The sequence below is a fragment of the Oncorhynchus keta genome, chromosome 32 (genome assembly GCF_023373465.1).
Source record: "Oncorhynchus keta strain PuntledgeMale-10-30-2019 chromosome 32, Oket_V2, whole genome shotgun sequence".
Taxonomy (NCBI): Eukaryota; Metazoa; Chordata; class Actinopteri; order Salmoniformes; family Salmonidae; genus Oncorhynchus; species Oncorhynchus keta.
The window spans coordinates 10573461-10586883 of record NC_068452.1 but is presented as its reverse complement, the minus strand read 5'-3'; the positions used below and the strand labels follow the sequence as shown (position 1 = coordinate 10586883).

The following is a 13423-nucleotide window of genomic DNA, read 5'->3' as shown; positions in this document are numbered from 1 at the left end:
ATTTATCCCAAAGGTGTTCGATGGAGTTAAGGTCAGGGCTCTGTGCAGGCCAGTCAACTTCTTCCACACCATTTCTGTATGGACCTCGCTTTGTGCACTGGGACATTGTCATGCTGAAACAGGAAAGGGCTTTCCCCAAACTGTTGCCACAAAGTTGGAAGCACAGAATCGTCTAAAATGTCATTGTATGTTGTAGCATTAAGATTTCCCTTCACTGGAACTAAGGGGCCTATCCCGAACCATGAAAAACAGCCGCAGACCATTACTCTTTCTCCACCAAACTTTACAGTTATTACGAAGCATTGGAGCAGGTAGCGTTCTCCTGGTATCCGCCAAACCAAGAGTAGTCCATTGGACTGCTAGATGGTGAAGCGTGATTAATCACTCCAGAAAATGCATTTCCACTGCTCCAGAGTCCAATGGCGGCGTGCTTTACACCACTCCAGCCGACACATGGCATTGCGCATGGTGATTTTAGGCTTGTGTGCGGCTGCACGGTCATGGAAACCCATTTCATGAAGCAGCTGACGGAACAGTTCTTGTGCTGACATTGCTTCCAGAGGTAGTTTGGAACTCGGTAGTAAGTGTTGCATCCAAGGACTGGCGATTTTTACGCGCTACGAGCTTCAGCACTCATTGGTCCCGTTCTCTGAGCTTGTGTGGCCTACCACTTCATTGCTGTGCCGTTGTTGCTCCTATATGATTCCACTTCACAATAACAGCACTTAGAGTTGACCGGGCAGTTCTAGCAGGGCAGAAAATGTAATAACTGACTTGTTGGAAATGTAGCATCTTATAATGGTGCCACGTTGAAAGCCATGTTTGAAAAATGCTAAATTCTCAAACCTCCGTACCACCCCACAACCATCCATACTTTGTGGCCTCTCGGATCTTTGGGATGTATGACGCCCGGGGACCTCAAATCCTCAACCTTATTGCACATAAGGTTGAGGATTTGAGGTCCCCAGGAGTCATGCACCCCAAAATTCTGAGGCACTCTATCTACATCATGGGTCATAATTATCTGGTTTGTAAAAGAATCCTGAAAACAAAAGAATCAATGGACATGTCATACAGTATATTCAGACTTCTGGTTGTAGCACATGCTTGCGTTGGATACAATTTTCTCATCGTGCTTTTGTTCGCACATTGACTAGACCGAAGGGGCACTGCAAGGCCCAAAGCACCAGATGCAAGTGGGCGCCATATCAGCTTAACCCCTAACCACTGGCTTTTGCTCCAATGAGCTTCTCTTTCTTCTTTGCCAGGAGCGAAGCAAAGCTTTCATCAGGATCATAGAGCGCATGCTGTCTCCTTTCCCTAAGTAGGATTGAGAACAGAGTGAATGGACGAACGACAACCGTCGCAGAGATTTGATCCCTGCGGGCGGCAGGCAGGCAGTAGCAGCCCACTTGCCTTTTCGGATTTAGCCGAATCACCGAGGCACGAGCAGAGAGGTTCGTCGTTCGGCCACAACCATCGACTTAATCCATTGAAAATATTTGGGGGCCTATCTTTGCCTCATTAAACTCTCCTTCTCTGTTGTTGTAGTCGGGTAAATGTCACGCAGTTATCCAGGCGACACTTTCCCCAATGCAAAGGGGGGTCTCTCTTTTGAAAAAAAGGGGGTTGTCTCTATTGAGTTAAGGGGCCATAATCTATTCATGGGGCTCTTTAAGGGGGAAGAGCCCAGCTGCTCTAATTTGAGAATAAAGACTGTCCCACCTTTGTCTCTATTTCATACAATGACCCCCCTACTACACCCCTTCACCCTCCCATCACTCTCCAGTGCACTCCCCATTATGTGATTATTTTCATGCTGAAATTTTGAACAGGGAGCGACTTCGTTGGAAAAAGGGCTCTCACAGTCACCGCAATAGGTGGACCCGGCGGTAAGTCTCCCCTTACCCTCACGGGTATCCTCCTGGTTTTTCAATCATCATTTGTGGGACAACCACAGAAAAACAGCAAATCTCCTTATACCACACAGCTGTCCGTTTGGGATTTGGAGACATAGCTCGGCTTTCTTTGTCACTGGGCTCCACAATGGCCGTGTCAGTGGGGTCAACTATAGGGGTATTCGCAACATAATACAATATTAATGTGGATCATATGGATCTCAGCTCACTGAAAATAGGCAGTAGATGTATGAGGATGCAGGCATGTTCCTTGTCAAACAAAACAATAAGACACACGATGATGATGGTTACATCATCAAATGGCTTTCCTGAAAATATGCATGAATTTTGTTGGACATATCTCATGTACTTGTCAGAGATATCAAGGGGTTTTATAATAAATAATAATAATAAATAATAATAATAATAAGATGATACATCATTGTATCATCTTGGTCAGGTTTAGTAGCTCCATTAGAATAAGTAAATGTTGACCAATAAAAGCAGAATAATTAACTATCTTGCTCATTACCACCAGATTGGTTTACACTACACGAGATCAATAAGCCCACTGCACAAGGCTTACTCTCAATGTATAATAATGAACAAAATGCTAAGTACTTTTCTGCGTGCTCTATGGACTTATTTGAAAATATGATGCATGATCGCACTTGCACAGTTGATTGTGAAGTAAACACACGATGCACGACATATTCAACATTAGGTGTGGCTTCGATCTCAGGGAATCTCTCCTACTTATGAATATTAAACAGCAACTTGATTTGCCCCCGCCCCCTCTTCCCCTGAACTTGCTGTAAAGTCTGGGACAGTCATTCGGACACAGACGGCGCTTTCTTAGCTCGTTGGTAATTGTTGTATCAGAGGCGATCAGAAATATATGAAGAAAAGGAACAATAGTCGAAAGGACAAAAAAGTGAGACAAGGGGGCAGGTCATTTTGCAGTGGAAATCTATGCTCTTTTCAAAAGGTGTTGTTCTCCACTCGTGCATGTTCAAATCGGAGGAGTATATAGAGCCGTAGTTCGGCCGGACTTTTAGTTTCGCAGCAAAACGGCACTATCAAACAGAAGGCATGATTTTGAGACCGAGTTCAAGCTGTGCTGCTTTTTCTATCCATGTCTTCTTGCAATGCATGTGGATTAAGGTAGGTTAATATTCAAGCCTATTTCTAACCTTTTGCCCATACAGTATTGCTCTAATTTGACAGTTTTCAACGTGCACATTTTCAAAAACTGGTTTGTGGGTTTCGGAGGATGCACTAGAAAACTTAAGCATGTCTTCATGTCACCATCAATTTGATTTTCCAAAGTTCCAAAATAAGCAGTAACGCGTGCCTCTGTAAAATAACAAACAGTAAGGGGGTTTATTTGCAATAGTTTGTTGCAAGTTAGTAACTACAAATCACACACTTAACTAATGTCGATATTAGCTTGCTAACAAACGATAACGTTTAACGTTATCTACCTACTTTAGCTTGATACGATTTGTTGCAGCTATCTACTTCTATTTAGCTGTTAGCTAACGTTACTTCTACAGTTGGAAATGTTCACGCTTGCGTAGATGTTGATTGACAGTTTGAAAGGAAGGTATCAAAAGGCAAGACTCATTCAAATGAAGTAATGTTGCACATTTCTTTCCAAAAAAAACAGGTGGCTGTGGCATCAGGACACTTCGAATTGCAAATTGTGTCGATGCAGAACGTGAATGGCGAACTGCAGACTGGCGTGTGCTGCGATGGATCTCGGAATGCCGTAGATCGCAGATGCACGATGGATGAGTGTGCTACCTATTTCAAAGTGTGTCTAAAGGAGTACCAGTTGAAGGTCTCTTCGGCGGGCCCATGCAGTTTCGGGACGGCTTCAACACCCGTGGTCGGAGGGAATACTTTTTCTTTGCGGAACACGAGGAGTGACAAGTCGAGGATTGTGTTACCTTTCAGCTTCGCTTGGCCGGTGAGTTGATTGTGTCGTTATGTTTATATAACACGTTCTCCCGCTCGAGTTTGCTGAGAACTTGAACCCTCAAATATTTTGTCTCAGCAAAGTGCGATTTAGATGAGTAGACTACAAAAAAGGATGGGCAAATTAAGTAACTTTTGGATATGTCAATGTCAGCATGTGAAGCAGGCAAGGCTACACAATGCAAGTTCATGGGCCACAAGACACGGTAAAGTTTTTTTAGGGGGTAACCTTATTATTACAAAAACAGTATATTATTGTTCAGTCAGATTGGCAGAGAATAAAGTGAGGTGGTCCATAAGCTTGCGCTGTCTGAATACTCATCACTAGTGTTCATGCGATAGTTATTGGGAATAGGCTGAAATGTTAAACCGAAATGGGCAAGTCCAAAGAGGTTTAATCGTATTTCGAAGAGCTGTAGCGTCGCATCATTCTACCAGTGACGCGCTGCCTAAACGGGATTCATTCCCCACTGTCTTTTCCTAAAGAGCGCGACCAGTAGCCGAGCCTCAAACAATGGCTTGTGCAAGAATAGGCAATAAAACAGCTGGGTTATCTAGCCACGGCGTTTACACACAGTGCGCTCCCAGGAAGCAGAGACTTCACTCACTTAACTATCTATACACATTCCTCTGGTTGACTGTTCTCGTGTACGTGTGTACGTTCTTTCTTTCTTTTTTTACCATGCCACAATTTTCATGAAATGAAGCCATCCATGTTTTGAGCTCATTTTTTTTCTGTGGCTCTGTGAGATTATACTGTAGTTTTTGAGAATTGAGAGGAATCATCTTGAATGAGGTAGGCTAGTTGTACCCAGCAATTATTGTCAAGGATTAGGCTATAGTTGACCTAAGAACATGACCACCAAAGTGGACTGATGCTATTTCAATGCAGATAAGTTGCCCTGGCAGCATCAAAATGTGTTTTGGACACAGAAGGATGTCTAGACATGCTCCAATATCACTATGAAAAGACCTAGCTAAGAAGCCATTGTCCTATTGCATATTTTCTTTTCCATCTAATTTCTACCTAGCAATTTGGTTAATTACTCAAGATTGTTTGCCCAGAAATACAACAAAGACAAGCTCAGGGGCAAACTTAATGAAATATTGAATGGGGAATTGGCTTCTTCTTTTTTTCACACTTAAATTCGTGGTCGTACAATAACCCCTGTTTTGTATGAATTGTAAATCTGTGCCTCATCAGCATTCAATGAAGAGGTGCCAGGTCATCAATGGGATGAAGTGATTGGATGTTTTGAGGGAGTTGCTAGGTAACGAGGCCTCCCACTGGGAGAAATGGAACTGGGAGCAAGAGGGAGGAGAGCATCTGCAAGGGGGGCATGGTTGATGGAGACAGCTTTTTATCCCCCCTCCAAACCCTTTACTTACAGTGTTCTCCGTGGCTAGACCTAATGGGTGAAAAATTGTGTGTTGTGGAAGGGCGATGTTGGATTTATATTGATTTTCATATAGGATCTGGATTAAAAACATTTTTAAAATTCTAAGTCAATTGTAAAGAGTATATTCCTAGAAATAGGGGGCTTTTGGAACTATGCCAGCATTTTGTTCTGTTTATCACAGGTGTGGACACTTGAGATTCCAGAGTATGGAATATTCCCAAATATTTCATAAACTGAACAGTCAGCCAGCGTTTAGGACACGATGCCACTACTGTATAGGGGCAGTCGACATGGCCTAAGTCAAAGGTCTGGGCGTGTACCTTCGCCCCTGACCTTAACACAGGCAGTATAAAGGCCTCTTGTTCCCCCACCGCCCTTTGTCAAACCTGGGCGGTTGCGCATGACTGGTCCCAAGACATTCCATCTTTTTAACCCTGCCACCCTATAGTAACTGGTGTGTTAAATGAAGCAGTCACCGTCCCCTTACTTCGAAGAAGCAGGGGTGTATTCATTAGTGCACACCATAGAAAAACATTTAACTACGGAAAACATTTTGCAACAAAAATGAGTTTCTTATTGAATGATTTTAGGTATGTCCCTCCCCACGTTGGTCCGTTTGCTTCTGTTAGTTCCTAGTGAAAAATACACCCCAGGCTTGGCTAGGCTAGAGTGGCCCTGGGTCTGTTTTTATATGTCCACAACCCCGACCCCAAATTGGCACTGGCAAACCAAGACAACCTCACTCTGCGTCAGTCTGTTTATTGGGCCCTCAAATGGCAGCCTCTTGCCATGGCCAAAACTATCGCCAACAACATCTTACTTGCGGTTGTTGAACTTTCATTCCCCCTATTTCCCCCCTCTCCTTTTTGAACTCTCACATGTGACACAGGCAACTGTTCTCCTCTCGTTCTTTTTAGAGCTTGGCGAGAGGAGCTCTCTACTCTCTCTCTCCTCTCTCTCGGCCCCTGGCTTGACGACCCTAGCCAGACAGAAGCAGTGACAGCTTATATTAACAGGAGGGGGGCTGAACAATGGCCTCGGGCTGGCAGCGAGGATTATGGGAGATAATGGGAGGCCAGGATGGGAATAATGTGGCTGGGGGTAAGCAACAGGATGCAGCAGTAGACTCAGCAGTGCCGCGGTTCGTTCGGCGGCTCCCAGACTAAACCGTTGTGCTGAAGTTGCCATTATTTTGAAGTTCGGCCCCTATGGCCCATCGGTTGCCTTACTCGCGTAATGCCGGTGGGCCTATTATTCTACCAGCCAGCAGCCCCCAGAGCCAAAGCCTAGAGAAGGATAGAGGCCAGTGGGGATAGACCCCCCCCCCCCCCATGGTCAAACAGCGGGCCGGAGTTCAGCCAGAGTGACAACATTGATGCTTGGCTTTTCTTTCTCTGTTCATTTTGGGGTTTTTTTCGCTCTCACTTCTCAGCAAGGATTATTATACTAGTCTCGCTCATCTCTCGTTCTCTTATATCTCTCCAATCCATCTGTCTGCCTCTGTTTCCCCATCTCTTTCTGTTTCTCTCCATCCCTCTCTCCCATCTCCCTTACTGCTGTAAAAGGTGTGTGTGTGTGTGTGTGTGTGTGTGTGTGTGTGTGTGTGTGTGTGTGTGTGTGTGTGTGTGTGTGTGTGTGTGTGTGTGTGTGTGTCAGGGGGAATGCCTAATAAAGGGGGAGAGGTCCGACAGTACAAAACTGAAAAGCACACAGTGATTTATGAGGTGAGGGTAATCCGAACAGCCTGCTTGTATCTTCAGCACAACACGTCCAGGTAGAAGTTTCATTTTAGTGTTTGTCAAACTGGACATTTTTATGTTTGAGAAGCATTGAAAGCTTGTAAATGTCAAAACACTGGTTTCCTAGACACTGATTTTAAGTAGTCCTGGACCAAAAAAAAGATTGCAATGCAGAATTTCCATTAAATGTGTTTTTAGTCCAGGACTAGGCTTAATCCGTGTCTGTGAAACTGGCCCCGTATCAGTTGACCTTTGATAAAGGGCTTCCGGGGTGTTGAATAGAGCATGATTTTAAAGAATCCACAATTGTGGTTTCATTCAATGTGGGCAACGATGACTTTATCCTTCGCCCAAAAGTTCCCCTTTATAGGTAGAGGCCAATCAGGCCACTATAGCGTGAGCCTTGCTCCTACTGCTCTGCAAAACACAGGCACTTATTCACCCTGCCGACTCCCTTCCTGGACGTGCCCAGGCTTGTCTGCTCATTTCACTTGCTTTTTCCCACACTTATCTCAGCCTAACGAATGCGCCCGGCCGTGCCTCTGTCCTCAACCAAAACTGGGTACGGAACATGTAGTTGGGCACCGTTCCAAAATTACTCAATCGTGTTGAAGGAGGGAGTGACGTAGGGGAGAAAGTGGGCAAGGCACCACTAGTCTGGGGAAAGAAGGGATGGTGTGCTTTGCTTTCTTACCTGGCTGCTATTTACCGTTTTGGTAAACATTACTTTGGCACAGTCGACCGGTGGCATGTACTAACCGACTGGGTTTGGCAGGGGGAAATGTTTTGAATGAATTTTTCTTTGATATTTGTGAGGAAATAACAGATTTGACTGGAGTTTAAGGACAGTGCTTTTTAAATTGTGAAATTCCCAAGCTTTGGATAGTTTAACAAAGTTGAGTTGACTTGGCTACCACTGTTTAGCACGTCTCTCCATTTCAATGGTTATGATCACGAATCATGATATGCAAAATGGCTGCACACACAGTTGGTTACTACTGTGTGGTTTTCCCCAAATCTTGACATCATCTGGATTTCCTGGGAGTAATAACCAGTAATTAGACTGACATCCATATAAGATAACGATCAGTGATTCAATGGAACAATGTAGCTAGCTGCTAGGCTGTGCAGGGCTATGTGTGCCAGTGAACCAGCGTTGTGTTTGTTTAAATGGGACAAAGTGGCAAGGCCATAAGCCCCCCACAAGAGGCCGGGCATGCCTCCAAGGGAGAGGGAGGGAAAGAACAAGCTGTCTGCCCCGACCACCCCAACCCCCTCATCACCCCCTGTTTCCACCACCACACACTCTTTCCTCCCCCCTCTCATATTTTTGGAGCTTCATTGACAAGTGATACAAGGAGTGCTCATGTGAATGTTGGCAAGTGAGTGTCGTGAGTGGAGAGAGGCCCTCTGACTGGAGCCAAGTATGGACCCACACACACACACACTTGCATTCGGCACGCACTTACACTTATTAGCTCACACATACACACAATTGCGCGTGCACACAAACCGATATATGATGCACCCAGATGAAAATTCATGATACTGTACACAACAGTCTCAAATGAATGAAGGCCCGCATACACACACTCTTGGCACACACACTTCCCCCCTCAGCCCAGCCCTCCACGGCTCTCCGCTGTCTGTTATCCGATACCGGTGAGAGCGATGGGGGCCTTAAGAGAGACAGTTTCAAAGAGGTGCCGAAATAATGGACCCCCGTCCCCATGACGCACACACAGGTATACACACACTGAAATTGCCTCACACACACACACTGCAGAGATGCAAACCCACTACCTCAACCATTCTATTCTATCTATTACAGCGCCCTCAAGTCGCTCCACACAACTACTCACAGTGCACTGAAAGGGGAAAATAAAGGAAAGGAACCCAGGATGTTTTTTAAACAATGCCAGCGGTTTGCTCTATCGCCACTCTTGATCTCTCTCTATCCGGGGAGGAGAAAGCAGTGGGTTAATTTTGGGGTGTGTTGCTGGAAGGGAGAGTGGCTTAGCCCGCCCGGATCAGAGGGCTGCTGGCGCCTCGGGGGGGATAGCTGCGCTCTCTCTAATCTGCAACATATGGAGAGCGGCCAATGGACAGACACGGCGTTAAACGCCACCATACCCACTCGCTTGCGGCTCTCTGGTGTGTGTGTGCTCACGAATGGGAAGGAGTTTGGCTGTATTTACCCTATTCCCTGTGAATGTGTGCCTATAATGAAATGTTTTCTTTTATTGATAAAGGTACATGCTGCATTAATGTTATACCAAATCTAACAACAGTTATTACCTCAGATGGGACTTTCTCTTCCCCAATTCTTTAGATTTTTGCCAATATGTTATGTCCATTCAAACAGTAGGCTAAATAAGAAGTAGCCTATAGCCAACTCTGTTAACAGGAACTATGCAGAAAGCAATCTAAAAGTAAACCTGTATCAGCCAGGGGTGAAATGATTAACACAGCTGTGGCTTTATTTTATCTGACACCTCTCTCTGTCTTATCAATCTTCTCTCTCTCCAGAGGTCCTATACGTTGATCGTGGAGGCCTTGGACTTCAACAACGACTCTTCTACAGGCAGTGAGTATTATCCCCCACCATTATGTTATATATATATATATATATATATATATTCAGTTTCACATTACAAAAGCAACATGAGTGGTGATCCCAGGACAAAATTGGGTGGGGGGCTTAATTTATTGTTAAGGGACATTTTGGGGGAGGGACATTTTACTTGTGCTTATAAAAATGTTTTTAAATGCTGATGGCAGGCAATGGTCATGCCACCATTCTGTGTGTGGGGTACACACTCACACATTGGCCTTTATGATACTCACATTCACCCCCCTCCCCCATTTGAAAAGCCATTGGTTGGCATTACTGACCAACGTTGGGCAGAAAACTATCAAGCATAAATAACCTGGAGTCTTTCCCTCTGCCTCTCGTACTCCCCTACCATCCATATAGCTCTCAACTGTCATTTTACACAATACTCTCATTCAGAAAACAGTGACGGTAGTATAGACTGGAAAGGGAGAGCGTGAGGAGGAGATGGAGAGAGATCACACTACAGATTTGAGCGTTGTTTGTTTTCAGCCCGACCGTTAGGCAGTCAGTGGGAGTTAAGGCTGTGTGTTGCATTTGGCATTCCTCAGGGAACCATTATAGTTCCAGTGTTAAATCGGCCCCAGGGTACGCTGACCCCTGTCCAGGTGTGCTTTGGCCCAGAAGGAGGGCCGGGCAGTAGTTCCACCACAGCCAAGTCTACACTGAGCATGAAACTAATCATCGCATTCGGGCCAATAAAGCCCAAATGCAGAAAGGTTAGTGTGCGGTTGAAGACTTGTATTTTTCGAAAGCCCTCCCGCCGACAAGCACACACAACAAGCCAGCTAGATCAATGAAAATGTCTGCCAAGGAAGAGGGCCAAGTGAGGACAGGCCAAATATTGGCCGTCTCACTTAGCGTCAACAAGCTAAGTGCCCTGGGCACGTGGCCAGTTAGCCTCCAATAAGCAGACACATTAAAAGCCTATCACAGTTGTGCTGCTAATGCTATCCAGATACACTGCTACGGCTAACCTTAGTCTAGAGTTAGCGTCTCTAAATTGTGCTTACATAAGCTTAAATTACAAGTTACCGTGGTAACTATCATGTCGGTGCCAACTCATTGCCCCGAGCGGTATTCACCACAGAACTGAGAGGTTTAAATGTTTGGTCAAATCACCAGGACAGTACAGTTTCTTGGGGTTGGCTGTTTCTCACACCGTCAACCGTCCCAGGGCTTTCCTGTTTGATATGGTGGGTCACAGTTTGCTTCCAGGTCTTTTTTTCTTTTTTTTCTCAAGGACCCTGGGTTAATTTTGTCCGTTTTGCCAAACCACAACCCCCTCGCCGTCAAACTATTCCCGGGCCTCAGGTAGTGAGAGGGCGTCACCTCACCCCGACCACACTTTGCATTCCACTGGCGAAATACCACATTGGCGCTCAGGGTTCTAGAACGGCATGGAATCTTACTACTACGGCCCACCGCTACAACTGCCGTAACAAAGCAGCTTTCCCTCCAAGAAAAGAGTAAACAAACTCAACGCTTAAGTTTTTGTTAATTTTCGCGCACCCTTGTCAAAGCTCGCAGAGGCTGAACGGAATTTAAGTGGGCAGACTGTTATGGACAGTTAAAAGATAAAAATAAAATAGTGTCGTTTGCATTACTGCCTTTCTGTATTTCTTGACTACCAGAGGACTTCTTCATGGAAAATGGGATTAGGAGGCAGTGACTGCCCTAACATAGTGACATGGCAGCGCTGGCATGGGAGGGATGCCGTTCTCTTTCCCTCGAGGGCTGACCCTGGTGAAGTCGAGTTTGTTTGGGTGCAAGGGTAGCAGAGGGTGGCGAAGTGGGCAGGGACAGAAGGGAGGCATCACCTCTTATGTCTGTTGGCCTGCTGTAGCCTTGGCTGGCAATTCATATTTGGGCATTTACCCAGTGATATTTGGAGACCCTGTACTAGCAAAGTCCGAGAAGTGGCATTAAAATGACCCAAAGCAAGACGCTTGGTCTCGCTGAATGGGCATTCACATCATGCGTTGACTTCTGTGTATGTATAGTATGACTGCACATGTGTTTCCTACCAGTCCCTCTGAGTCCTCTCTCTCCGCAATCCATTTCCCTCCATCAGGCGTGGGAGGCGAGAGGATCGAGAAGGCTGTTCAGTCGGGCATGATCAACCCCAGCCGCCAGTGGCAGAGCCTGAAGCACAACGGGCCGGTGGGCCAGTTTGAGTACCAGATTCGGGTCAGCTGCGACGAGCACTACTATGGTTTCGGCTGCAACAAGTTCTGCCGTCCGCGCAACGACTTTTTTGGCCACTACAACTGCGACCACAACGGCAACAAGACCTGCCTCGAAGGGTGGTCTGGACCAGAATGCAGCACGGGTAAGCGGGAGGGATTTTAACCAAAGCAGTTGTCTGTAATTTTACAGCAACGTGAAGTCAAGCTAAAGAAGTTATTTTTTTTCCATGAGGTTAGACATTTGAACAAAGCTCAAAAGGCATTCATCAAGTGACATTCAACAATCAATTGGAATATATAATTCAAATGATTAATTAATAACAGTGGGCCTTTAAGGGCAACTTGTGCTTTAGCGACTTGGCCCACAATTGACAGCAATTGTGTTGAGGTGAAACTGACCAGAGAGAGAAGGAACACTAGGCTAAATTATATAATTTAGGGGTGGGGTCAAGCTGGCCTCTTCAACCATTGACACGAGGGCATATTGTCTTAACGCAGCAGACTTTGGCCACGGCTGGCCCGGCAGGCTTTAACAAATAGTTAGCGTTGCCGTTTGGAATTTGGGCTGTTTGCAATGCACCAGCGCACCCCCCCAGGCCTTAGTATCCTAGCGGGGAGCAATGGCAGGGCTCTGGGATAAGTCTTGGATTTTGTAGGATTACTGCCCCGGTTGGAGCTTAGGACATTCCCACGAGTTTGGAGATGAGATGGGGGGATGGGGAGCTGTCTGACATCATCATGCTGACTCTTTGTGGGGTTTTTTTCTGTCACTCTTACTCCCCCCTGTGAATTTCTTGCTGACTTCTCACCATCACAACACTTTCTTTCTCTCCCCCTCTCCGCTCTCTCCTTTACTTCCTCCCTCCATTCTCTTACTATCTCTCTCAGCTATTTGCAGGCAAGGCTGCAGCACTGAACACGGTTCCTGTAAATTGCCCGGAGATTGCAAGTAAGCACCCCTTTTCCCAACACAACCATTTTCAGCTAACCTAAGTTAGTAAAAAAAAAAAAAAAAAAAAAACTCTGAAAAGAGCCAGACTCAAAATCTCACTCCCGACTTGTTGTCACTCAGTAGCACCCTTGTTCCACATGGAAATAACACCATTGGCAGGGGGAATTCCCAATACCATGCGTTCTGCCCACTTTGGATTGGCATCAGACTCAATGGAGACATAGTCATTTCTGGCAGTGTCTTAGATGACACTATACGATACACATGTTACTATACGTGGCAATCAAACTCGCAACCCTTGATTGTGATGTGTTCGTTAGGCACCAAACAGAAGAAAACCGACTGAAGCAGGAAGTGACTGTTTTACATTGCGTGCCCTAATGAGCACAACCCAATGAATCCCCCCCTCCCATCATCCAGAGCTGTGAAGGGCCTGAACCTTTGCATGTTTTGGGAAGGGGCCCCCAGTGTGGTGAGAGCTTAATGGCGGCGGTGGTGGAATCTGGTCTCGAAGACCGCTGTCAAATTCAAAGGGTTTTTTTCCCCCCTTTTTTTCACCTGTCTGTTTCCCCACCCTCTTTTCACATCCCTTCAGCGCAATGCTTTGATTTAGCCCTTTAGTCTCGCAGCCAAGAACCAATCGGAAGTGGC

The 13423-nt window shown here is 45.8% G+C and overlaps 1 protein-coding gene across 4 annotated transcripts in view; it reads left to right on the top strand.

Annotated features, from left to right (window-relative positions):
* Nucleotides 1-2723: 2723 nt before the first annotated feature.
* The window catches only part of LOC118365050 (protein jagged-1b-like), a 33151-nt gene continuing 22451 nt past the window's right edge, over nt 2724-13423 (top strand). For 3 of the 4 annotated variants that reach the window (XM_052490187.1, XM_052490186.1, XM_052490184.1), the window contains exons 1-5: nt 2724-3062; nt 3568-3870; nt 9547-9604; nt 11706-11963; nt 12709-12769. In XM_052490187.1, coding sequence (XP_052346147.1) covers nt 2991-3062; nt 3568-3870; nt 9547-9604; nt 11706-11963; nt 12709-12769 — 752 coding nt within the window. In that variant the 5' untranslated portion in view covers nt 2724-2990. Of the gene's footprint in view, nt 3063-3567; nt 3871-6897; nt 7003-9546; nt 9605-11705; nt 11964-12708; nt 12770-13423 lie in introns of those variants that run through there. The other variant, XM_052490188.1, reaches the window with a different exon arrangement.